Source organism: Balaenoptera musculus, chromosome 8 (genome assembly GCF_009873245.2).
Source record: "Balaenoptera musculus isolate JJ_BM4_2016_0621 chromosome 8, mBalMus1.pri.v3, whole genome shotgun sequence".
NCBI lineage: Eukaryota > Metazoa > Chordata > Mammalia > Artiodactyla > Balaenopteridae > Balaenoptera > Balaenoptera musculus.
The window spans coordinates 102,484,647-102,508,531 of NC_045792.1; the positions used below are offsets into that span (position 1 = coordinate 102,484,647).

General features: G+C 57.2%; 1 protein-coding gene across 15 annotated transcripts in view; it reads right to left on the bottom strand.

Annotated features, from left to right (window-relative positions):
• The window catches only part of NRXN2 (neurexin 2), a 109,540-nt gene that overhangs the window by 2,975 nt on the left and 82,680 nt on the right, over positions 1-23,885 (bottom strand). For 8 of the 15 annotated variants that reach the window (XM_036861712.1, XM_036861698.1, XM_036861705.1 and 5 more), the window contains 3 exons: positions 21,989-22,160; positions 13,888-14,213; positions 11,268-11,346 (listed from right to left, as the gene is read on the bottom strand). In XM_036861712.1, the coding sequence (XP_036717607.1) occupies positions 11,268-11,346; positions 13,888-14,213; positions 21,989-22,160 (577 nt within the window). Of the gene's footprint in view, positions 1-11,267; positions 11,347-13,887; positions 14,214-17,702; positions 17,793-21,988; positions 22,161-23,885 lie in introns of all 15 variants that reach the window. The other 7 variants (XM_036861697.1, XM_036861702.1, XM_036861701.1 and 4 more) reach the window with 1 other exon arrangement.

Below are 23,885 nucleotides of genomic sequence, written 5' to 3' on the forward strand. Positions count from 1 at the left end.
AGCCATGTCGAGGTAAGGAGGTGAGGAAGGACAGGGAGTGAGTGAGGGAATTGGGCAGGGACACGTGATTCTTGAGCTAATCCTAAACCCCCAACTTTCTCTTTCTTCACCCTCCACCTCTGACCCCCACTGACTTCCCCCCTCCCCCTCCCCAGAACCCCCATGGGCCGCCAGCACCTGGCCAGGGCTTGACGGCCTCTGGCCCTCTTATTATTGTTAAAACAATAATAAAACAACGGAAAGAAGAAGAAAGCAAAAAAAGAAAAGAAAATACATACACAGCCATCTGGGAAGGATGCACTTGCTAATATAGGGCCCAGGAGAACTACTGGGGAGGGCCTTTGGGGTGGGGGTGTAGGTCTCCTCACTCCCTAGGTCTGATAACTGGGGTCCCCTGGGCCAAAACTGCAATTCCCATCAGCCCCAGAGAGTGAGAATTACAACTCCCATTAGTCCTTACAGGGGTGTGGACCACAATTCTCATCAGCCCCTGGGTCAACAACTACAACTCCCATCAGCCCCCTGGGTCCCCTCTCAAACAAAAGCACTGCAACTCACTGCTCTGGGGTAGAAGAGAGCTGCAGCCCTGGGTCTAGGTGGCTGGTGGAAGGGCTCCCTCCTCTTGGAGGGGCAGCTCTGGGCCTGGTAGGGGCTGTAGGTTTCCTCTCTAGCTCTCCCTCCAGCAGAGCTCAAGCCCCGCCCCCATCTGAGTGCAGCTCCCTGGTCTCTCTGCAGGGTTTGATCTTCAGAGATCACACCACAAGCCTCCCACCCGCTCCATGGGCGGCTTCTCAGGGCTTCACTGACAGACCCCTCTGCCCCAGTGCATCCAGGCCAGCCATGTGCCACCACCACCACACCTTGGCACCTCTTCTCCTCCTCCCCCCACCCAAAGCGCTCTGGTCTCCGCCCTGCTATTCAAACACCTCTGCTGATCCTTCAGATCACGAGCTCCAGCAATCTGGCAGAGCTGTCCTTGGCCACACTAGCCAGCTCAGCCAAGATCTTGCTATTGAACTCACAGCCTTGCTGAGCTCCTCAGGCTGCTCTCCCCACCAGGCTCCAATCTCCCCCTGGACAGGGCTCACCTGCACCCCAGATTGTGAAGCCTCGGGGCACCTGGCCTTCCACTGGCTCAGCCACACTGGAAAACTGAGCCAAGAGCAGAGAAGCATGTTTTGTGGGGCTGGGACTGTGCAACCCCAGCTTTTTATGGAGGAGGATGCTGAGGCCTGGGGCGGGCAGGACTTCCAGGGTCCTCCAGGTGTCACCGTCAGGCTACATGAATGAATAGACTATCCAGTCCCTTCTGTGGCTCTCAGAGGCCAGGCGAGGGCCAAGTCTCACAAGGAGCCCCGGAAGGCCTGACTCATCCTCCCCACGCCTGCAGGAATCTGCTAGGCTGCTTGACTCTTGGCTTGGATTTTAATGTGGGAGGCCAAGACCTGTTCTGTCATTAATTCCTGTGTGACTGCGGGCAAGTTTCTTTCATTTTCTGGGCCTCAATTGCCTCATCTATAAAATTAGGGTATTGGGCTTCAGGCCCAGGGTGAGGCCAAGGCCTGGATTCCAGCCTATCGATGAACATAGCTTGTCCTCCCATCCCCACTGAGCCCTAGACCCACCAAGGATGGCCCAGCAACCTGACCCCTGCGTAAGTGGCAAACTCAGCTGTTAGGTCTCAGGAGGAGGCTGGTAGCCCTTCGAGTGGTGGCATCTGGACCCAACCATGACAAGGTTCCCTTCCCTGTGTGGACCCTGAACACATCTGGGGTCCTCACTGCTGGCCCACACCACCTGCCCCCTTCCTGACCTTTGCCTTCTGTTCAGAACACCTTTCCCCTGCTGATATCTCATTCATCCTTTGAATCCAACCAAATACCTCCTCTTCCAGGCAGACCTCCAGAGGCTCCACCCTTCCTTGGGTGCCTCTCTTGTCCCCTATTCTGTCCTGGAGGCACAGGTTTGGACTCACTGCCAGGGAAGGCCCTTGCTGGGGACACATCATGGCCCAGAGGGGCTGATCAGGCCAATCAGGGCGCAGACCTTGGCTTTCTATCCTTTTGCTCACCTTCCCGGTAGATGAGGGTGTACGGGGGCTTCAGGCCTTGGACCACAGACAAATCCTGCTCAGCTGAGCGCCCCCGCCCCCGCAACCGACAACCATTTGCCCCAACTCACTGGTTCCTTAGGTCCTTGGGACACACAGGCTCCCATGGTCCGCCTGTGCAGCCTCCTGCTTCCCCCAACCCTGCTTCCAGAGCCCTCCCAGGCCTGGTCATATTGACTTCTTGGCCCTGCCCTTCAACCCCAGCCAATTCCTGGCCTCCATCTCTGGGTCTTGGTCCTGGCCCTGTGTCCCCAGCTCCTTTGGGGACTTCCCCTGGCCCGAGGCTTTGACAGCATCTCCTGAGGGTGTCCTGCCCTCACTCACATCCCCCACGCTGCCACAACTGCCCCTTGGTGTCCCCTTCTCCTGGCCCTGAACATCAACCAGCACCTCCCCCGCCACTTCCTCCCTGGGCCCTACACCCTTCACCACAAGATGACACACTACTGAGACCCCACGCTGCCTTCCTTCCCCAGCTCTCACTCAGGTCTGCCTGGCCTCTGTGGCAGTGAAGTCACACACAAAGTAGGGTACCAGATTTTCCTGGGGTCATGCAGGAAGGGTCAGGCAAGCTTGCCCCAATGAGGAGTTAGTGGGGCCTGGAGGAGGGGAGGAACCCTCAGAGATTTCTCACTGCAGAAGTCCAACTGGGGGCTCCCCAGGCCGCCCCTCCCTCTGGGCTTTTGGGGGTGCAGACTCATGAAGACTCATGGTGCCTGGGACCCTGGGTCCAGCTCTGTGCCAGGGGTGCACATTGGGATGGGGTGCCCCTGGGGTCTGATAAGGACCCTGGGCAGCCTCCCTCCCCTCCCCCACTTCAGGCAGCTGCAGCATCTGGGAAATATTCACAGGAGCACTTATCATAGACGCCACCCACCCTCTGCTCCTAAATTGAATTTCAGTGCATGTCAGTTCCGCTTACTAAAAGGAATTCCATTCTGGCCAAGGAGACCACAAGCCATTCCCAAGCACCCTCCTCCCCCAGCTCCCCTGCCTCTGGGGGCTGCTGGGCAAGCAAGCTGGGCCCTTTCTGCCTTTAGGGCAAAGAAGGCCCTTGACGGAAAATCTACCCAAGAACCCCATTCCCACCCAAGCAAGATGTGCCCACCCCCAAAGAAGCATCTAGAACTGAGGCTGAGCGTCAGAGACTAAGCAATCAGCTGCCTGAGGCCTCATCCGCCAACGCTGGGTGCCCTGCCCAGGCTGTGACGGCAAGAAGGCCTCTAGTCCACAGGGCATTTCGTGTGGATTAGAAACACGGCAGCCCCTCAGTGTGGCCACAGCCCTGCAGGTGCACGATTTGGCAAACAGTATCTCTGTGCAAAACTGGAAAAAGGCATTCTGTTCTCCTGGTGGACACAGCCCCGCTCCAGGGCGCAGGACACACAGCTTGGCAAGCAGAGCACTGGCTAGATTTCAGCCCTTACTCACCTGTTCCAGCAGAGAACAATCTGTGCAACTGTGTGCAGTGGCCTGAAGGGTACCACCCCGCCCCATCCGGAAACCCACACACAGCAAGGGCAAACGCCAAGGTGGAGTCAAGGTCAGAGACGGTGAAGCGCCTACTGTGTGCACGCACGTGCACCCACCCCTCTGAGGGTCTGTTTCTGCGCACCTGGGCATGTGTCTCTAAGCATGTGTGTGCGTGTGTGCGTGTGTGCATGTCTGCGCGCGCACGAACCTCAATGTATCTGAGCACATGAGCATGCGTGTCAGCGAGTCTTAGCGGACGTGCGTGCATGTGAGTGAGCCTGTGCTCTGTACGTGGTTTGTGTGTGGTCCGCCTGCCTCTAAGCCTGGGTCTGAGCGTGTGTGTGCATGTGAATGCATGAATGTGTCACTGAGAACATGTGAGCGTGCCACCATGGGTCTGAACACACGCGGTTGTGCCTCTGTGACCACCTCCTTCTCTCGGGCAGTGAGACTACATTTCTCAGCATCCCTTGCAATTAGGTGTGGCCACAGGAGTGAGCAGTGGGCAGTGCCAGTACCGGCCCATAAAAGCTCCAGTGCCCGATCCTCCGCACTCCTTCTCCTCCTTCCGGTGACCTTGCAAACCACGTGTTGAAATGGAGGAGCCACAGATGGGAGGACTCTGGATTCCCCAAGCACTCCTTGGGGCAGAGCCACCTGCTGGTCAGGAGCACGCAGGTGGGGCTTCACCTGAGTCAGAAACTTCCCCTGAAGGACCCACTGAGATTCGGGGGGCGGTTATCTGTTACAGAAACACATGTTACCTTAATACAGACACAGCCAGAAGTGGGTGTCACATTAACAAAAACCTGTGGCCCTCAGGTAACAATTCAAGGAAATGGATTTGCAGGCTGGAAAGATGCAGAACCACATAATGCAGCGGCAGGACACCTGGCACCAACCGTTCGTTGCTTGGGACAGGCCACGTGCTTACTGAGGCTGAGGCACTAAGGGAAGGTGCCAGGAAAGTCGGGACGACAATGCCGGCTTTTACTTTCTGTGTTTGGTAACGTATTACAAGAAAGAGACAACGTTAGACAAGAATTGGTGCGTTTGCAACAGAGATGAAGGGACCAGAGAGAGCCCAGAAATGCAGGGCCGGCAAGTGTCAGAAGAACCACTGCCCCCAAACCCCAAATCTTAAGAGAGAAGACTGGAAACGGCTTTCAGGGATAGTGGCCCAGTGACACTTCCACCTGAAAAACGGGGCTCAGCCTTGCCTCAAGGATCACACTAAGGGTGTGTCTCCCCACCTATTGTTTCAAACGCCCTCAAGATAGTCACCACTAAATTAAGAGATGGGGCAGAGAAACAAGGAAATAAACAGGCTTGAGAATTATGTCTAGGAGAGAACTCTGAGTGTCGTTCCGTTGACTGTTTGAGCCTTAAAACAACCTTTGGGCCCCCAAATATGCACGAGCAGGAAGAGGGCCGTCAAGGCTGTGGGACCTCCAAGGAGGTCATTTCCCCAACACCCACCCAGAGATGGCCATGGAGGATAAGGACTGGGAAGGATCTGCCAGAGGGCAGCACCAGGGCCCCAAACAAAGGACAGGGGAGTTTCTCCCAGACAGCAGAGGTGGGGATTCAGGGAGGAACTTCCCCACTGCTGAGGGCAGAGCCTCAAGCTGCCTGCTGGCTGGATCTTCCCAACACTAGGAACTACAAGCTGCCGTGCACCCTCCATCCTTCCCTTTGGACGCAGGGTTTTATGGTGGTGGTTTTCTCTGGCCCATCATGGTATTCTGGGTGTGTGTTGGGCCGTATGGGCAGTGAGATCAATTATCCTTTTAGTTCATGGGTATCCAGACCACATATGGGTACCCAGGAGCCAAGTCTGGACCCAATGGAGTGGGTCCATCTCCCAGACATCCTCACCTCTGAGATGACTATCCTAACCGGGTAGGGCTTCGGGTGTCTCCCCTGGGGAGGAGTGGGTGTGCTCTGTCAGTGGGGGGAACAGTGGACTGGATCGTTGGTGACCCAAAGCCCAGACTGTGACAAATAAATGGCTAGCTGGTCACCAAATCTGTTTTTGCTTCCTCCTGGACTGCCTGGAAGCTAGGTCGTGCCACATGACCGAGCTCTGGAGAACAGAATCAGCAGGGCCCATGCACACCTCTTCCTCCCAGGCCTGGCCCACAAACCCTCCCCTTCATGCCCCTCCCTGCTCATCCCCTTCCACCACAACTCGGGAAGTCACGGTGAAGATGGTGCAGCTTCAAGGTGGAGACAGACCAGCCCTGAATCGGCGCTCTGAAAAGAGCTGCTCACCTAAGTGTCCATCGACAGATGAATGGATGAACAAGATGTGGCACATATATACAATGGAACATTACTCAGCCATAAAAAGAAATGAAATTGAGTTATTTGTAGTGAGGTGGATGGACCTAGAGTCTGTCATACAGAGTGAAGTAAGTCAGAAAGAGAAAAACAAATACTGTGTGCTAACACATATATATGGAAATCTAAAAAAAAAAAATGGTTCTGATGAACCTAGAGGCAGGACAGGAATAAAGACACAGACGTACAGAATGGACTTGAGGACATGGGGAGGGGAGAGGGTAAGCTGGGACGAAGTAAGAGAGTAGCATTGACATATATACACTACCAAATGTAAAATAGATAGCTAGTGGGAAGCAGCTGTATCGCATGGGGAGATCAGCTTGGTGCTTTGTGACCACCTAGAGGGGTGGGATAGGGAGGGTGGGAGGGAGACGCAAGAGGGAGGGGATATGGGGATATATGTATACATATAGCTGATTCACTTTGTTATACAGCAGCAACTAACACACCATTGTAAAGCAATTATACTCCAATAAAGATGTTAAAAAAAAAAAAAAAAGAGCTGCTCACCCATCAGGAACAGTGTTTATAACTTTACGTGAAGGAGAAGTCAATGTCTGTGTGTTTAACCACGGGTGTTGAGAGTTTCTCTGTTACAACAACTAGTGTTACCTTAAGACACGTTGGGATCTGAACATGTTTGTGCCTCTGTGATTCTGAGCTAGATGTGTGGGTCTGAGCAAATGTGTCTGTGCCTGTGGAATTAAGCATGTGTACGCCTCTGAGGGCCCTGTGTATGTGTGCACGGGGCCAACGCCTCGGTAGCGATGGGCACATGTGGGCTGAGTGCATGAGGCTGCTTCTCTGGGTCTGAGCACACGTGGGCTTATATGAAGCCGAGTACACATGTATGTGTGGGTCCTTGTGGGTCTGTGTGCTCACGTGGTGAACACGGAAGCATGCATTTTACTGTGTCTGAACAGGTGTGATTGGCCTGAGGGTCCACGGATATGTGAGTGTCCTTCTATGTGGAGCTGCATGTGTACCTCTAAGCATATGAGTAAGTACACCAGCAGCTGTGAGCGCCCGTGTGAGTCAGTGTTGGCCTGACTCTGTGTGTTCACGTGTGTGTACACCACCGTGGGACTGAATACGAGTATGCATGCCTTGAGGGGTCTGAGCACGTGTGTGTGTGTCTGAGCATAAGGCATGCACATCACAGTGAGCCTCGGAAGGTCTGAGCTGAGGTGGGGCTCCGAGGGTCTCCTTTCCTGGGGCGGTGGGGCAGGGGCGCAGGTCTGTGAGTCTGAAGAAATGTGTGTGTGTGCGTGGACCCCTGGGTCTGGGCACACACAGCCTGCCTGAGGACGCGCACACGTGCGCCCTCATGGCCCTCAGCACACACGTCGGTACGCGAGGGTATGCCTTTGAGGATGTGTGTGTCTTAGAGTACGTGAACAGAGTGCAGGCGACTGTAGGTCTGAGCCCGAGTGTATGTATGTGTGTGACACTCATGCACCTCTGTGAGCCTGGGCGCAGACGTGTACATCCCTGAATTCACACGCCCACGTGCGCATGGGTGTGCCTACATCTCAGAAGGTCTGCGCGTGTTGTATACGTGCCTGCTCTGAACACGCACACACGCACCTGTGATTCTGAAACATCTGTGAGCGTCTGTAAGTCTGGGCTCATGTGGAGGATTCTGTGGCCTGAGCACATGTGTGAGCATGTGTGTGATGCAAGTGGATTTGTACACGTGTGTGTGCCTCTGTGAGCTGAGTGTGGATGTGGAATTCTGAGAGTCTGAGGATTCGTGTATGCCTGGGCCTCGAGGGTCTCAGCACATAGGTGTACGTGTCTCGTGAGTGTGTGAAATATGCAAGTGCTTCTGAGCACGTGCATGTGATTCTGAACATCTGGTCTACTCCTCGATAGATGTGCGCTTCAGGGGTCTGTGTGTGCATGGATGTGCAGCTGTGAGCACATGCAACTGCCTTGGTGGGTTGAAGACATGCTGCATGTGCACCCTTGTGCAGCTGAGCTCGTGTGTAAGTGTCTAAACAGGCAGACACCTGTGAGTCCACATCTAGGTGTGGAGCCCTAAGCCCACACATGCAGGACCGTAGCTCTGAGCACACGTGTGTATCTCTGTGAAAATGTGCACATGTGTATGGGTTTGTCTGTGTTCATCGGACTTCTGGGGCTCTGAATACGTGCGTGTCTCTAGATCTAAGCACCTGGTGCCTCTTTTGCTCTAGGCACAAATGGTGTGTGTGCCCTTCAGGTCTGAACACATGAGTACCTGTGGAAGTGGATGTGCGTGAGCTTGCTGGTAGGTCCATAAATGTTTGTGCCTGGATGTGGGCGTGCCTCTGGTCAGACACGAGTGTGCATGTAGCTGGGTTCCTCTGTGGGTCTGAGTCTGTGTGTGCACTTCCTATGTGTCTCGAGGGGCGCAATTCCTACCGGGGCGCATAACACAAGGTGTGGGACAGGCTGGCTAAGGCAGCGAGGGGCGTTGGGTCACGTTGCCTACGAGGCGGGGCAGGTCCCCATAAAGGCACTCCCGTTCAAAAGAAGTTAAACACCGTGTCCATCAACACAGTACTCTTGGCTGGGCTGCCAACCTCAGGTAAAATAACTGCTAGATGATGGGCTCTCCAGGCTGGGGAGGCTGGGACCGGGGGTCTGTGGAGGGGTCCAAGTCAAGGGAAGGTGTGAAACATTTCAGGGATGACCCGAGGCTTCACACCTGGACCCAGGAAGGAAGAGGGGTGCAAAGAGCCTGGGGTCAGCCCCTGGGTAGCTGCTGTCTCCAGCCAGGCTGCCTCCACCTCTGACGCTGACCTTGGAGCCCAAGGAGTCCTGGTCGTCTGCTAGAGAAAAAGCCTCCCTGCACTGGGGGCACAAGAGGGCTCTGGCCTGAGTCCCCCTCCCTCTCCAGGCGGCGTGTATCACAGTCTAAATCCGCCTGAGGGACCCTTGGAGTCATCTTGGTCGTTGTCTGGCCTCCCATCAAGATAAAAATCCAACTTAAGCATCTCAGGGCAGTATGAGCGTGGAGGTGCAAACATACGCGATGCGCATGTGCAGGGGAGCCTGTGGGTTGGGTCGGTTTTCTCTGGGGGCTCAAGCATGCACTCTGCCCTCCCTCCCTCTTATTTTTAAAGCTGGGTGCTGGGCTGGCCCGCCAGCCTCTCCCCATCCCCCAGCTTCCATTCCTCCTCCACCCTCCTTGTCCCCTCACATACTTGGCCCTTTGATGCGGGGAGGGCAGCTGACCCGCCCACTTCAGCTCCTCCTCACTCCGTGGTCCCAACACAGCCTAAAAGAGTTCGGCCCACCTGTGCACGCGCTCAGCATCACACCCAGGCCCCGGACAAGACCCTGCGCTGGGGCTGGGAGGCCAGAATTTTGGTGGACAGGATGCGGCCTTGGGGTAGCCCAGTGTGCACTTCCCGGCCCTGCGTCATGGCCATCTGCAGGGTCCAGGGAGAGCAGAGGCTCCTCCTGTCACCCGGCAGTTCCCACCCCCGAGTGTGCAAACACGTGCGGCAGGGCCAAGCCGGGCCCTTTTCTTGTGACCGCACAGCCTTTTGTCCCCAGAGTCCCATCCCGGGGCTCTCAGGGGACCATTTGTCACAGGCACCCCCCGCAGGCCTGGGCTTGAGGTACTGTGTCCACCTATAGGAAAGCCCCACCAGTGACTAGGTAGGGGGAAAAGCAGGGTGCAAGGAGAGTGCTGTGTCGAAGCTGCCAGATTCCCAGAGCCTCCCAAAGCAGCGGTGGGGTGTGAGGGTGCATCCCTGAGCCGAGATCACCCAGTGAGACGGAGGGGAGAGCCCCCAGCAGTGGAGGGTGTCTGTCCAGAAAGCACTGGCCCTTGGCTGTGGATGAGGAGGGCTTTCCAGCCCAGCAGCCGGAGGCTCCCCCAAGGACCTCAGGGCCCAGGACGGCCAGAACAACCCCCTCAGCTCTGGCCTACTGGGGGGACACGGAGCAGTCAGGCTTCAGCCTCTGGGCCTGGCGGCCGGCGCCCCAGAAACCTCTCTGCCCTTGGTCTCTGGAACCGGAGCCTCTGCTCCAAGGCTGCAGGGTCTCCTGGCTCTACTCACACTCCTTCCTTGGTTGCAGCCCACCCTCACCCTCAGCCCCAGAGTGTCTCTTCTGGGGCTGGCAGACCCCCTAGGCTCATGCCCAGGCCAGATTCACAGGATATGCCCAGGTCACACTGCCCACCTCACCTGACCCCATCACCCCCCGCCCCGACCCTGTAGGTACCTGCCCCAACCTCCAGCCTTCCAGTACCAACAGCCCAGGTGCCACACACTGCAAAGTAACGGAGAGAAGTCTCTGGAAACCCAAGCCAGGGATGAGGCTCCCAGGGGCTCATCCAGGACACCGCCAAGCCCACGCGCTCCCACTGGGAAATCTGACCACATCCGGTCTCCCTCCGTTCCCATGGCCAGCCTCAGGCACCAGGGCCTCAGCTCCTCGGGCCCTCCGTCCCCTCAGCTCCTCCCAGCCACTGCCCACCTGTGCAGAGGCACCCCCTGTGCCGCTCCACACCCCACACTTCTGAGTCGGCACCCAAGGCCCACCCCTGCCTTGCCAATCTGGTCTCTCTCTCTCTGCGGCTGCACCCTTCTCTCCAGCTGGAAGCATCAAGCAGGGCCCTGGAATGCCTCCCCCAGTAAGCCTTCCCTCCCAGCTCTGCTCTCCTCTTATAGCAGCTCCCCAACTAGAAATCTGGACCAGACCCCAGGCCCAATCTCCCCGGGGTACCTCATGTCTGGCTGGGGCACCTCCTACCCAGCACGCTGCCCGACACTGTGTAGTAACTGCCCCAGCTTGGCCTGGCAGCCCCGGCAGTGTCTGGCCACCTCCCTGACTCTGGGAATGAGGAGGGTTCGGGAGCCAGCAGAGACCTCCTCTTCTAGAGACCAAAAGAACACCAGGCCTCGGGGACTGATGGGAGTTGCAGTTCTGGACCCAGGAGTTGATGGAAATTGTAGTTCCTAGGCCTGTGTTCCCCATCCCCATCCCCCACCCACCCCGCCCCCAACACACACACCATAAGGACTCATGGGAGCTGCAGTTACTCGTCTTTCTAGGGGAAAGTCTCCCTCTTTCCCTCCCGGCATCCCTTGGCCCTCAACCCCATGACCCCAAGCTAAGGACCTCACTGTCTCTGAGGGGCACCAAAAGGCCAGAAACTGCCTCGCCAGGGGGCGTTTGCGGGACCTGGGGCAATGGTAGGAGGGGAGAGGAAGCTATCAGGGAAAGCTAAGGCCTGGCAGCAGGCCCCTCGGGCTTGGGCCAGGTGGCAGGGACAGTCGCCCCCCTCCCATCAGTGTTGCAGCGGGCCCGGGGCAGGGGAGGGGGGAAAGGCACTCACCAGTACTGGGCTCACACTCCTCCAGGTCCTCGTCATCGCTCGGACACTCGGCCGAGGCCACCAGGAGGTCATCTGTGTTCTTGGGGGCGAGAGGAGGGTGGGGGGAAAGAAGAGGGTTCCAGGGTAGGTCAGCAGGCCCCACATCCACCTCTTGAGGCACAGGGGATGAGCCCTGGGCTGAGACACACACCCTGGTCCACACCCCAGCTCTCTCATCGCTTGCTGGGTGACCGTGGGCCTCCACCTCCCCTGTGCAATGGTAGACTGAACAGCGCCTGCCCTGCAGCGGTTCCATCGCTCCTGGAGATCAATGAAACAGCACACGTTGTGCCTTTTATTTCTGGGAAGCCTGGGAGACTGGACCCCGGAACTGGGACTGCAGGGCCAGAGCAAGGGGGCCCGGGGCAGCAGGGAGGTGAGGCACAGGGGCCTCTGGAGGCCAGCACGGGCAGACACGGAGCAGGACCTGGGGGGTTTCTTGGCTCCAGCCTCACCACCCCACCACCTTCATCTCTCTCCCAACCCCCTTCCTGGAGCCTGGAAACCCGGCTGCATACAATAATTAGGGCTATGGTTGCCATGACAACAGGAGTCGACTCTGTCAGCGTTTTCTCTCCTCCTGCTTGCAAAGAAAGAGAATCCCCAAGATGAGTGAGTGTTAAGGGGTGGGGGGGATTCTCAGGGGGTGCTAGGGAAGAAACTCAAGGAGGGAAACCCAGAATCCAAGCAGGAAGGGACTCTGAGAGACTTCGGGTGCAGGGAGAGGGCCAGGCTGAAGGCCAAGGATGGGAGGAGTCTGGGGTGGGTAGGGGGTGAAACGGTCACATCTTGCTTCTTCCCCACCCCCTGAGCTTCGGACACTGCAGCCCTCACCCAAGGGCAAGGTGGGACCTGGAAGACTAATTTTCCTTCTGTATCTCCGCCCCTCTCCCCTGTGCAGGCTCCACCAGCACAGCTATGACCCCTAGAACCCCACCCTTCTCTTCTACCTCGATGGTCTGCCCATCACCTCACACTGAGACGGGACGGCCCTTCTTGCCATTGGGCACTGGGCATGGCTGGTGCCCAACCTCGGCTAGAGCCAGGCCTTTCTCCCAGGGCTCCCCGCTCCCTAGGGCAAGGCCTGGCATTCAGGTCCCCTCGATTTTCTTGGCATTGAAGGCAGAACGGAAGGGGGTTCAGGCTTGACTCCCTTGCCTGGACAAGGCTGTCAGCCCGACCCAGGCCCCTGCAGCACTGACCGGAGCTCAGAGAACCCAGCCCTCATTTACAGAGGCTGAAGGCAGGCTGGCGGTGGAGGTGGGACACGTCCCCATGGCCGACCCAGCCCCTCCCTCACCCTGGGAGGACAGAGGTCCCTCCAGGCCCAGAGGCCCACAGCCATGTGTGATGGGGGACAGAAGCAGCTTGGGCAGAGGGAGCAGGGTGACCAAGCAAGGTCCAATGTGCCAGGTGTGAGCCCTCCCCCCGCAGGCCAACAATGACTGGCAGCAACAACTAGAAAACTCAGCTGCACCCCAGGGCTGCCTTGGTAAGTCACATATACTCAATCGGCTTTGGTCACCAGAAAAGCCAGGCCTGTCCTTCCCCAGTGGAGCCTCATTCTCAGGTACAGCCCCCTCCGGTGCTCCCCTGGGTGCAAGAGAAGATAAATTCAAACCTGACCCAGGGAGAGCACCTGAGCAGGTGGGGCAGGCGGTGGGGAGGGAGGGTAAAGCACCAGGGGACTGTCTGTACCGGCCCCGGCTCTGAGCCACAGGCATGGAGGACACTGAGGCCTGCTACACGGTGGCGTCTACTCAAGGTCACACGGAGAGGACTTGTGAAGGCAGCGGGCTGGCAGTCCCACTGAAAGACACCAGCCATCGGGGAGAGGCTGCTCCTGCTTCCATCAGCCTCGGAGAGGGGCTGCCACCATCGGGTGAGCCACCGGCCCCTCCGGTGCCGTCGCCTCTGTGCCCTGCGCAGAGCGATGCCATCCTGGCTCCCTCCGTCTCCCCCTCGATGCCCACACAACACTGGGCGCGGCGTTCATTATGGGGCAGGCAGAGGGGGTCATTCCACCCCTCACCCCCAGCCCGGACTTCCTCTCTCATAAGTGGGGTGGTCTTCCCTCAACTCTGGGAATGGTCCCCCTAGAAATAGTGGTCACCTCCACATCTACAACATCCCTGGTCATCAGGGTGACAACCGCTTCGAGAAAGGAGACCTTGGGGACTTCCCTAGTGGTGCAGTGGTTAAGACTCCGTGCTCCCAATGCAGGGGGCCTGGGTTCGATCCCCGGTCAGGAAACTAGATCCCACATGCATGCCGCAACTAAGAGTTTGCATGCCACAACTAAGGAGCCGGTGAGCCACAACTAAGGAGCCGGCGAGCCACAACTAAGGAGCCCGCCTGCCACAACTAAGACCCGGCACAACCAAATAAATAAATAAATAAATAAGTAAGTAAGTAAGTAAGTAAATATATTTCTAAAAAAAGAAAGAAAGGAGACCTTGCCAGCCCCACCTAAACCATAGTCCCCTCAGACCCTTCCTGAGCGCCACAGTTGCTATGCAGACATCAGCCCTATTCCCCACCTGGAGCCCGGTCCCTCGTGCACCGGCGGAGGGGCCCTCACCTGGGTGGTGCTGTCCCTCAGCGTGGGGGAGCGGCCCCGGCGCGTGGTGGTAGTGGCCATGGTGGTGGTGGTCTCCATGATGGTGGTAGCCATGTCGGCCAGCAGGGTGGTGGCCGTGGTCTCCGCGCTGAGCAGCACGGACGGCCCCTCCCCCACCAGGCGCAGGTGGCCCTCGGTCCGCACGTTGGGGTCGCTCTCGGCGGCCAGCGCCAGCACCTGGAGCCCATTGTAGTAGAGGCCGGACACCTGGCCCTGGAAAGGGCGGCCCTGATCCCGGCCCCCAATCTTGATGGCAGCCTGGCTGTTGAAGATGGTCAGCTGGCGGCCTGGGGGGGAGGGGAAGGGGCAGGAGAGACAGACAGAGGGGGGACAGGCAGTGGGGAGGGGGGAGACCGGAAAGGGATAGGGAGAATGGAGGGAGATCCAAGGGAGGGAAGGAGGGGTGGAGGTGGAAACCAGCACGTGGGGGTGGGGTGGGGAGGGAGAAAGGAGGAAGGGGCAGACACCAAAGGGAAAGTCCTTGTCAGCCACTAGGCCAGCACAGCCAGGTCGGGACCCTGGACAGGAACGGTCCCCAGGGCACACTTGGGCTGGGAAAGGGGGCCCAGCTCCCCACTCTCCCCACCATGCTCATGCCTCTGGCCTTCCCATCCTCCCTCCTCTCCTGCTCCAGGGGCATCACCCCCCTTCTTTCCCTTCCCTCAATTTGACCCCCCACCTTCCCTCTCTGCTTCCCCAAGCTTCCCACACCCGGTGTCCAGCCCCAAGCCACAGAACCCTCGGAAGCAGCAGGTAGAGGCGACAAAAAGGCAGAGACAGAGCAGCCACTGCCAGGCCACAGGGTCAGTGCATGTCAGGGCAGGGATGGAGATGAGACCGAGGGGTGGAGAGTGCATGGGAGGAGCGCCAGCGTGAGTGAGGCTGGGAGCAGCCACGCGGACCTCACTCCACCCTCCCAGCCACCATCAGGCCCTCTGACCTCTGGCCAGGCCCCCCCTCTCTCCTCCTCCCCTCCAAGGCCCAGCCACTGCCTGGGGATCAGGCCCTGGAGAGCAGAGACCTTCCTTCCCAGCCAGGATGTGCAAGCACAGAGATGGAAAATGTTAAAGGGACCTTGCTTCGCTTGCTGACAGCCAAGAAAAACCCACTCCAGCTCCAACCTCGCTCTTTACTTAGCAGTTACACCTCAGAATTCCCACCTGGGTGGGGTTTGGCTGTTCTGTTTGGTTTTAATGGATCTGGGGGTCAGTTTAACCCTCTGAGTTTGTTGCTTTGGTTTGGTTTTTAGAAAAGATATTTATTGTGTTTAAGTTTAGATTTAACTTTGGTTTTGATGTTGCTTATTTTGCGGGGTAGAGGGTCAGAGGAACTACTAAGTTGCCCCCTGCTCCCCTGGACCTTCAGCTGCTGGTGCTGGGGGTGTTTAAGATCTGGCTTAGCCCTTGTTAGCCTCTGGTTAGTGCTTCGTTAAAGATCTGGTTTAGAGTTACGTGCCTATAAGCCCTGCCCCCGAAACCTGGGCTGAGGACAGTCCAACTTGTGAAACCCACACCCTCCTTGGAAACACGGGTTCCCTGGGACACCCAGGCCTCTGGGGCACCCAACCATCTGTCTGGCCTCTGGCCTATGATCAGCCAGGGGTGTGTCTGCTCAGCCCCTCTGCTCAACCTCTGCACCTCCTCCAGCTCTCCCTCTGCCCAGCACCTCCCTCAGGCCTGGAGCAGGGTCACCATCTTACAGACAGGGGAGCCGGAGCCCACAGAAGCTGAGAACTAGTGAGTGGCGGCTGGACACCAGACCCAGAGAGGCCCCTGAGAAGCACTGCGTCCAGAGTTTATTCCCGCATATGAGAATTATGAGAAAAACGAAGGGGAGAAGGTTCACAGTGGTCAAATGAGTTTGGGAAACAAACATTTCACAATTACACACGAGGTCTCTCTCTCACAGGACCTCTCAGAGCCTTTATTGAAATCCATGTCCATAGGCATCTCCAAGAGGGAGAAACAGGATTCAGATTTCTCAAGCTCATTTCACCACAAATCTCTCTCTCTCTCTTTTTTTTTTTTTTAACCACAAATCTCTTTATTGTGAAGCATCTCATGGGACTTATGCTTCACAGGACATGTTTTGGAACTGGAAAATGGATTCACTCAATAAATATTTATTGAGAACCTACCACACGCCAGGTGCTGACAGTAAAGTAATCCCCCAAAGAATGCCCAGCTTTTGTTCTCAAATACTTTCCTGCTCCTCATTTCATCTCATCCTCACAGCACCCCGTGTGAGGCAGGCTGAGCCGGGATCACCATCCCTGTCTCCCCGAGGAGGGAACTGAGGCTCGGGAAGGGGAAGCCTTGAGCAAGGCCACGCAACAAGTGAGCTCCTCCAGCCACACTCTGGGAAATACTGGAGTATGTGGCCCAACCCTTCACTTTCCAGAAGAGGAAATAGAGGCCTAAAGAGAAGATGTGACCCTGCAGCTAGTAAAGGATGCCTGGGGTTCCACACCACCGGCAGGAGCTCTTCCCTCATCTGGACCACAAGTCCCGCCCCCCCACCCCCCTCCCGGGCCTGTCCGGCTCTCCTTACCCTTGGGGTCACAAGTTGTCCCAGCCTCAGCCCAAGCTGCTCCCTTGGCCTCTCTGATTCCGGGAGAAGGAGGTGGGTAATGGAGAGGAAGCTACATAGGTGAGCCAACTAGGCCCCTGGGGCCCCACCCACCACGAACTCCTCAAAGGGTTAAAGTTCACCCCGCTGGAGAGAGCAGCCCAGTGTGGCTGGGCGCTGTAGGTTTTAGCGATGTCTGTTCGTCCCTTTAACTTTTTGTCCTGTTATGGATTTATCACATCTGGTTATCAGCATGTTTAGTCCCCGCTGGCCGTGTGGGGGGCTGGAAGTGACATTGGGGGTTTTAGTTGGGGCAGGCCCCAGTGGACATTTAAAAGCTCAGTTATCAGCTGGTTAGGTGGAGGTTTAACAGTTCTACTTCCCCCCTAGAGTTTAGCCTTAGAGGTACAGAGCTCGCCCCCTCTCCAAAGGGAATGGGATGGCTTTGCCCTTGGCCCCAACTTCCCTTGGTGACAAGTGGCCTTCTCCCTCACACCCAGCAGCGCCTCACACGTATGGCCGCTTAGCCAGCCTGTTCTGTCTTCCTCATCAGCTCAGCAGGCACAGGAATCCCCGTGGGACGGCCACCTCTTCCCCATCTCCTAGTCTCCCTGCAACCTCCACTGCTTCTAGGAGACCTTCTGGACCGAGGTGGGCCCGTTCCAGAGATAGCTGCCCCACAGACACTCTCTCAGGGTGGCAGTCTTTCCAGTAGGATCTGAGCCCCCCACTCTTCCCTTTGCTCCTCAGATGACCCTGGTGGACCCTTCCTACCCGCCTTTGGATCCTAGGACCAGCACTTGCTGCTTCCCAAAGCCTTCCTGCTTCTCAGTGTGCTGTGGCCCTCAGCTGGCCCTTGACAAAACCTCTGAGCCAACGGGGCAGCTCCCTCCCAACCTGCACTCTAGCTTGCTTTCCTGGAGGGGTTCCAGAATCTCCCCTATGATCCTAGTTCCTTCCCAGGTTTAGAAAGAGACCAAGGACTCTCCCTCTTCTAGGAAAAGCCCCGCCCCTGCCCAAACCACCACTCTAAAGGACAGGGACCCTTGACAACAGAGAGGAAGGGAACAACCTGGCCGGACAATTGTCCTTTCACTAGGGGGTGGGCGACGGGGAAGGCACGGATGGGGAAAGAGAGAGCTCTGCACCTTTAAGATAGTGTTTTTAAAGTTAATTAATTAATTAATTAATTAATTCTGGTTAATTACCTTTGTCGAGCAGCCATTCATCTACTACTCGACCAAGCCGGTAGGGGATTCTCTGTCTAGCAATCGCCAGGCGCTCGTTATCAAAGTTTCCTTGGAAAAGTTTAGAAAGACAGTAGGTTTCTCAGGCAGCGAAGTCCAAAGGAATTAGAAAAGTAATTATGCATTTCTCAGGAGACTCAGAGTAAGCAGCGACATCCAACGGAGAGGGGGCCAGGTCCACCCAAGGCGGGAGAAGAAACGCGGGTCCCTCGTCCTCCCTCCGGTCCCCCTCCCTAGGTTCCTGTGCAGAGCCAGCCCCACCCTGGGGGCGGGAGCGACCCAAAGAAAGAGAGAGGGACAAAGAAGAAAAGGAAAGGGGGATGGAAGAAAAGGCAGCTGGAAGGTCAAAGGTCAGAGGTTAAACAGGTTTGTCTGTGCTCTCCCAGTCTGCCCACTTCCTTCCCCATCCCAGAGGTGGGCAGAGGGGCGGGGAGGGGCATTTAGCGGGTTTAAGTTAGGGGGTGGGAGGCCTCAGTGGCCCGGCTGGTTACTGCGTTTAGAGGGCTGTTTAGAAGTGGGAGGGACGGGTTAAGCGGGGGTTTATGCGGCATTTAAGGGGTGGCCCAGCACACGCATTTAACAGTGAGATTTAAACCACTTCTCGAAGCCCCCTCGGCTCCCTTTACCTTCCGTGCTCAACCCCCAGCTTCCCCTCACCTCCCACACCACCCCACCCCACCACCAGCTTCCATCTGAATCCCCCCAAGCCCCCCGCTGCTCTCACTGCAGGCACTTCCGGCCTTCTCACCCTGGTCACAGGTGCCTGCTTGTGGCAGCTGAATGTCACCCAGCTGCCTCGCCCACCCGTTGCATCTCACCTCCTCTTCCACCCCTGGTCCACCCTACAGGCACCCCAGCCCTCCTCTGCCTGGCGGCACCTTGCTCTCTTACCCCTCTCTCTCAGCTTCATTCCAAGACCCTCAGACTCCTCTCCGCTCAGGTGCCCTCTCCTTCCGGCCCTGGGGAACCCAGCCCAGCTCCCACTTGAGCCTTCCTCCTTCAGGTTCCTCCCCCCACAGTTCCTAAGCTCCGCCCCTCCTCTCAATCCTGGCTGCCCATCTGGATACACACCTGTTCTTCTCTCCACTCACAGGGAGGAAGGAGGATGTGTGTGTGTGTGTGCATGTGTGTCTGTCTGTCTGTGTCTGTGTGTCTGTGTGTCCTGTGAGCTCTTCCCCAAGGCTGTGGGTGATCCCAAACTGCAGCCGTGGAAATGGAAATGATTTCCTTTGGGAATCTGGCCACTCTACCCACTGAAACCACTTACACGATCTTCAGTAACATGCATGCCGGGGGCATTTTCCCTCTCATCTCCCACTGCACAGCTGCGCTACCTGCCCAGTGAGACCTGGGCCTGGGCCTGCCTGCATACACATCCCATGAATGAGCCCATGGTGTGTTCACGCGAGCATGGATGGGGCCTCCCTAGGTGCTTGCGAGGCAATGAGACGCTGCCTCCCCACAGATTCCACAGGTTCTGAATCCACAGATTCAGGTCACTTGTGTTTCAGACAAAAATGGATCATCCATTTGTTTAGTCACTCAACAAACATTTCTTGAGTGCCTGTTCTGTTCCTGGTGCTGGGTACTGGAGATGCAAAGATGAAGGTCCGGTCCTTGACCATGGGAGCCCCAGCCAAGCAGGAGAGACTGGCAAGTGACCAGCAGTGTCCTGTGTTCTGTTAGAGGTAGCACAGCCCTGGGGACGGGGCTGGGAGGGGCCCTAGAAGACACTGGAGGAGAAGTATAGTAGCCAGAAGAGGGTCAGATGGGGAAGGGGAGGGAGAGGGCGCACACAGACAGAGGCAGAGAGGCAGGAGGGCAGGAGGCATTCGGGCACCTACCTGCACTGGGATAGTTGTGGGTGCGTCTGTGTGTCTGTGTGTGGCATGTATTTGTCTGTGTGCGGGTCCTGAGAAGGAGGGAAGAATGTATGTGTGTCTCACTGGCACACGTAACAATTCTAACAAAAGCTCTGTTTACACAGCACCTCTGAGCACCTCTGCTACGCCACGCCATTCTAGCACTCTCCTTAGGTTATCTCATGGAACTCTCACAGTACGGCTATGAGGTAGATATTATCCCCAACTTTCAGAGGTAGAAACTGAGATCCAGAGGAGCTAGATGACTTGTCCAAGGTCACACAGCTTGTCAGTCGGAAATCCAGGATTTAAAGGCAGGTCCTGCTGACTCGGAGTCCCTGGGCTGTGTCTCCTAAGAGTCTGGGCCACGCACACTGCTAACCTGGCCTGCTGGCGTTGTTCAGGGTGACTCTCAGCTTTCGTAAGGGATCTGCTGCCACAGGGCACACAGGCAGCCGCCAGGCCCTCAGGTTGCTCTGCTTGGCAGGTAAGGGGGCACCCAGTGGCCTTCCGCACCCCAGCCAGGGGTCCCTGAGTAGAGGAGAGAAGGCGTGACTCCTCTAACCTCACATCCAGCCTACTGGGCTCCAAGGGGAGGAGCTCTGGCTTGACATGGTAAAGCCTTCATGCTCCCCAAGTCCAGCCTTGTCCAGTGTAGGCTGGTGTCTTCACTGGTGTGTATGTCTAAGACAGAGCGAAGTCTGATGCCCACAGAGCCTGGCCTGTCAGTGTCTGCGCATCTGTGGGGCTCAGCACGGGAGCGTTTATGTGCCTGAGTTGCCCTACACATGCCCAGGCCCTGGTGTAAGCTGGCATCCCTCTGTAGGGCTTTTTTTTCCTTGTGTCTGTCTGACCATGTGAATATTTGCAGTTGTCTGTGTGTCTGGGGCTGGCCTGCGTGTTCGTCAGCCTCTGAGTTTCTTAGGGGGCGGTGTGGTTCTCTTTATTTCCAGGGGCTGCCTGAGAGTGTCTGGGTACAAGCCTGCATGACTGTGAGTCGTGAGCCCACACTGGCATTTTCATCCCAGCGTAAGCGGGTCCATGAGGGTTTGCACACTTGAACCTCTCACTGTCCGTCTGCCCACGGCCCTCTCAGCCAGCATGGGGCAGCTTCTCTGGGCATCACTTCTGCCAGGAGAGGGGCTGAGCCCGAAGACGCTCTCTCTGCTTCTCAGGGGCTGCTTCTCAGTCGGCCCCCGCGCGTGTGACTCTGCAGTGTTGCTCAGCCTGTATCTCCGCATCTCTGTGTTTCTGCGGTTCTCCTGCAGTACCTCCACTTCCCCTCCCTCTTCCTCTCCCTCCCAAGGCTCTGGCCACCTCCTCTCTCACTGGCTGGGTCTGCGCGACAGCGGCTCCATATATCTCCCTGCATCCCTCTGGGAGCTGCCTCCGTCTTGGCTTCTGTCTCGGTGACTATTTCCATATCTCTCCCTTGCTCCTCCTCTGGTTTCCTCTCACTCTGAGGCTCTTTTTCTGCCTCCCTCAGATTCTTGCAGAGTCTCTGCCTCCTCATGTCTTTCAGGTCCTCATTTCTGTCCCTCCCCTGTGCTCCTCAGACCCTGGTGTGTCCTCGGCCACCACAGCTGTCACACTGTTGAACTGGGTCTCTTTGCATCTCCGTGCTCCCCCATCCCCAAGACTGTGAGCTCCCTGCAAGCAGGGGCTGTATGCTGTGTCCTCAGGGCCCAGCACAGGACCTGATACTAGTAGGTTGTCAATGAAGGTTTGTTGAAGGCACTTGACCTATTTTTCGCTCTTGTTGTCACTTGTCGCTCTCTCCTTTTCACCATGTCCCTTACTTCTTGAGACCCTGGGGTTCCTTTTCTCTGGGTCTCCATGGTTACTTCTCTTCCTTTATCGAGATCACCTAATATGAACCTTTGACTTGCTCTTTGTAAAGACCTGGGTTCTTGCCTTGGTTCTATCCTTGGGAACAGCCCTGCCTCCTTGCCAAGATCCGTTTTGGGTTACTTCTGGATCTTCTCTCTTTGGTTTCTGCATCTACCTCCCCATTTCCACCTGTCCCTCTTTTCTCAACTCATCCTTCCCTCAATTACGACAGACTCCCTACCTCTACCTTCCTTCGCTCCTCTCCTCTCCCATCCACAAACTGGACCCTGGCCTTGCATCCTTGCCTGTTCAGCTGTGCCGCCTCCCTCCTAGCTGACCCACTCCCACAGTCTCGCCCCCACCCTACAAATCCCAACTTTTCCCTTTAGCCGCGCCCCGCCATCGTCCCGCCCCTACAAGCCACGCCTTTCCCGCAGCCGAAAGCCTCGCCACTTAACCCCGCCCCCGGTGCAGGCAGCTCTCCTATCAGAGGCCGCCCTGCCCGCCCTGCCCCGCCCCTCCCGCCGCACCTCCTCTGCGCCCCGCGCCGCCTACCTGCCGGGTACCGCTCATTGACCGGCCAGCTGTCCACCTGCAAGGTAGCATTGCCGCCGCTTCGAGTGAAGCGCACCACGTGGTATTTGCCGTCGCTCACGATGGCGTTGGGCTCGTCAATGGTAATGTCGTCCGTGCCCACGTTAAAGATCACCCCCACGGTGCCCTGGTCCTGGGGACAGGGAGGTAGAGGTCAGGGATCCGGAGGGAGAGACCGTTCACTCCTAGAACTCCACCTGTGAACACCACCGGTCCAGCTCTGCAGCATTTAACAGCTTTACAACACACCTCTCCCAGCCACGTCTTTACTGGACCTTTTCACCTGCCCAAGGAGGTGGGCAGGCTTGCCCCCTCCCCGCCTCATATGCAAGCAAGGGAGTAACTGAGGTTCAGAGAGGTTGGGGAAGCCACCGTGGGATGCACAGCATGGACCCTGGAGCACTTCCACTGACCACACCTGCCTGTTGCTTTTTGGTTCAATCAAAATGTTCACAAATGTTCACAGGGCACCTCCTCCATGCAAGGGCCACTGAGCCTCCAGGCCCCAGACAGGGACGACCAAGAGAAACCCAGGACCAGTGGGCCCACAGAAGGTGGAGGCTTCACCGAGTCACAACCAACAGAGGAATCCACAGAAGCCAGCCCTGTGCCTGAGGAGGGTCCGGCCTCCCCACTCCTCACACCTCCAAGCTCAAGCCTCGCCTCCCCTGCATGTTCAGCACTGGGCAAGTCCCTGGGGGCTCTGGCACCAGGGCATTGGCAGGTGTCAGCCCATGGAGGTCAGGCCTGAGTGCGGGGGCAGCCCCTCTGCAGTCAAGGGGGCACAGGTATGGGGTCTGGACTGTGTGTTTTGGAGGGAGTCAGGTGTAGAAAGAGATCAAGAAGACAAACCATGTTGGGCTTATTAAGGGAAGGTGAGCTTGGGGGTGTAATGGTAGAGGATAGGGCCGGCAGCTGGGAAGGGGCAGGAAGAGGAAAGACAGGGACTGAGGCCTGGAGAAGGGGAGCAAAGGGTCAGTCTGAGCAACCTCTCCCAGGCCCAGGCTCCAGAGAGGACCTGCATGGGGAACCCTGCAGAGGCCACCCAGGATCCAGCCCAGGAAGAGTTCTGTCCATGGTGCCAGAGTGAGAGGGAGAGCCTCACTGAACCCCTAAATGGTGCCAGGTCCTCTGTGGGTACTGTACACACATGCTCTCTTCATGCCCACAGCAACCCTCTGAGGAATAGACAGCATCCCATTCTACTGAGGGGGAAACTGAGGCTCAGGGAGGTTAAGTAACCTCCCCCAATCTCACAACTCATAAGAAAGGAACCCCAGATCTGAACCCCAGTTGGCCTGACTCCAAAGCCAAGTGCTCTCTCCCGCTTTGCCCGCCAGTCTCGGGAGACACTGACTCAGAGTGCTGGAGGTGGGGGTGATCTGAGAGGCTACTGAGGCCAACCTTCCTTCAAGACCAAAGACATCTAAAGAAGCCAGTGGAAGGCCCACTTGGCCCTAAACCTGAGCCCCTACTCCATTCCCCTGTACTACCCAGCAGCACCCCCGAACTCGGCCTCCTGAGTTCCTGCACCCCTCCTCCCACACAGGACAGACACTCGCACAGGCTCACACAGTCACGGGGACCAGATCATCACGGAAGACACTACACTCCTGGAGTCTTCCTGAAAGACTGTCGCAGTCTGGCCTGGGCATGAGGAACCATTTAGTTGCCACCTCCAGCGCCCAACAGGGCCGAGAGGCTTGGCGGCACTGGGAGTGGGGATGGGGTGACTCACAGACGGGGCAGGGATTGGGGTTTTGCAGAGAGAGTTGGGGGGCAGGATGTGCAGCTGTGGCCCACTTGAAGATCCATGCCCTATCCCTTCCCCACTGTGGTTCTCCCCCTCCTAGAACCT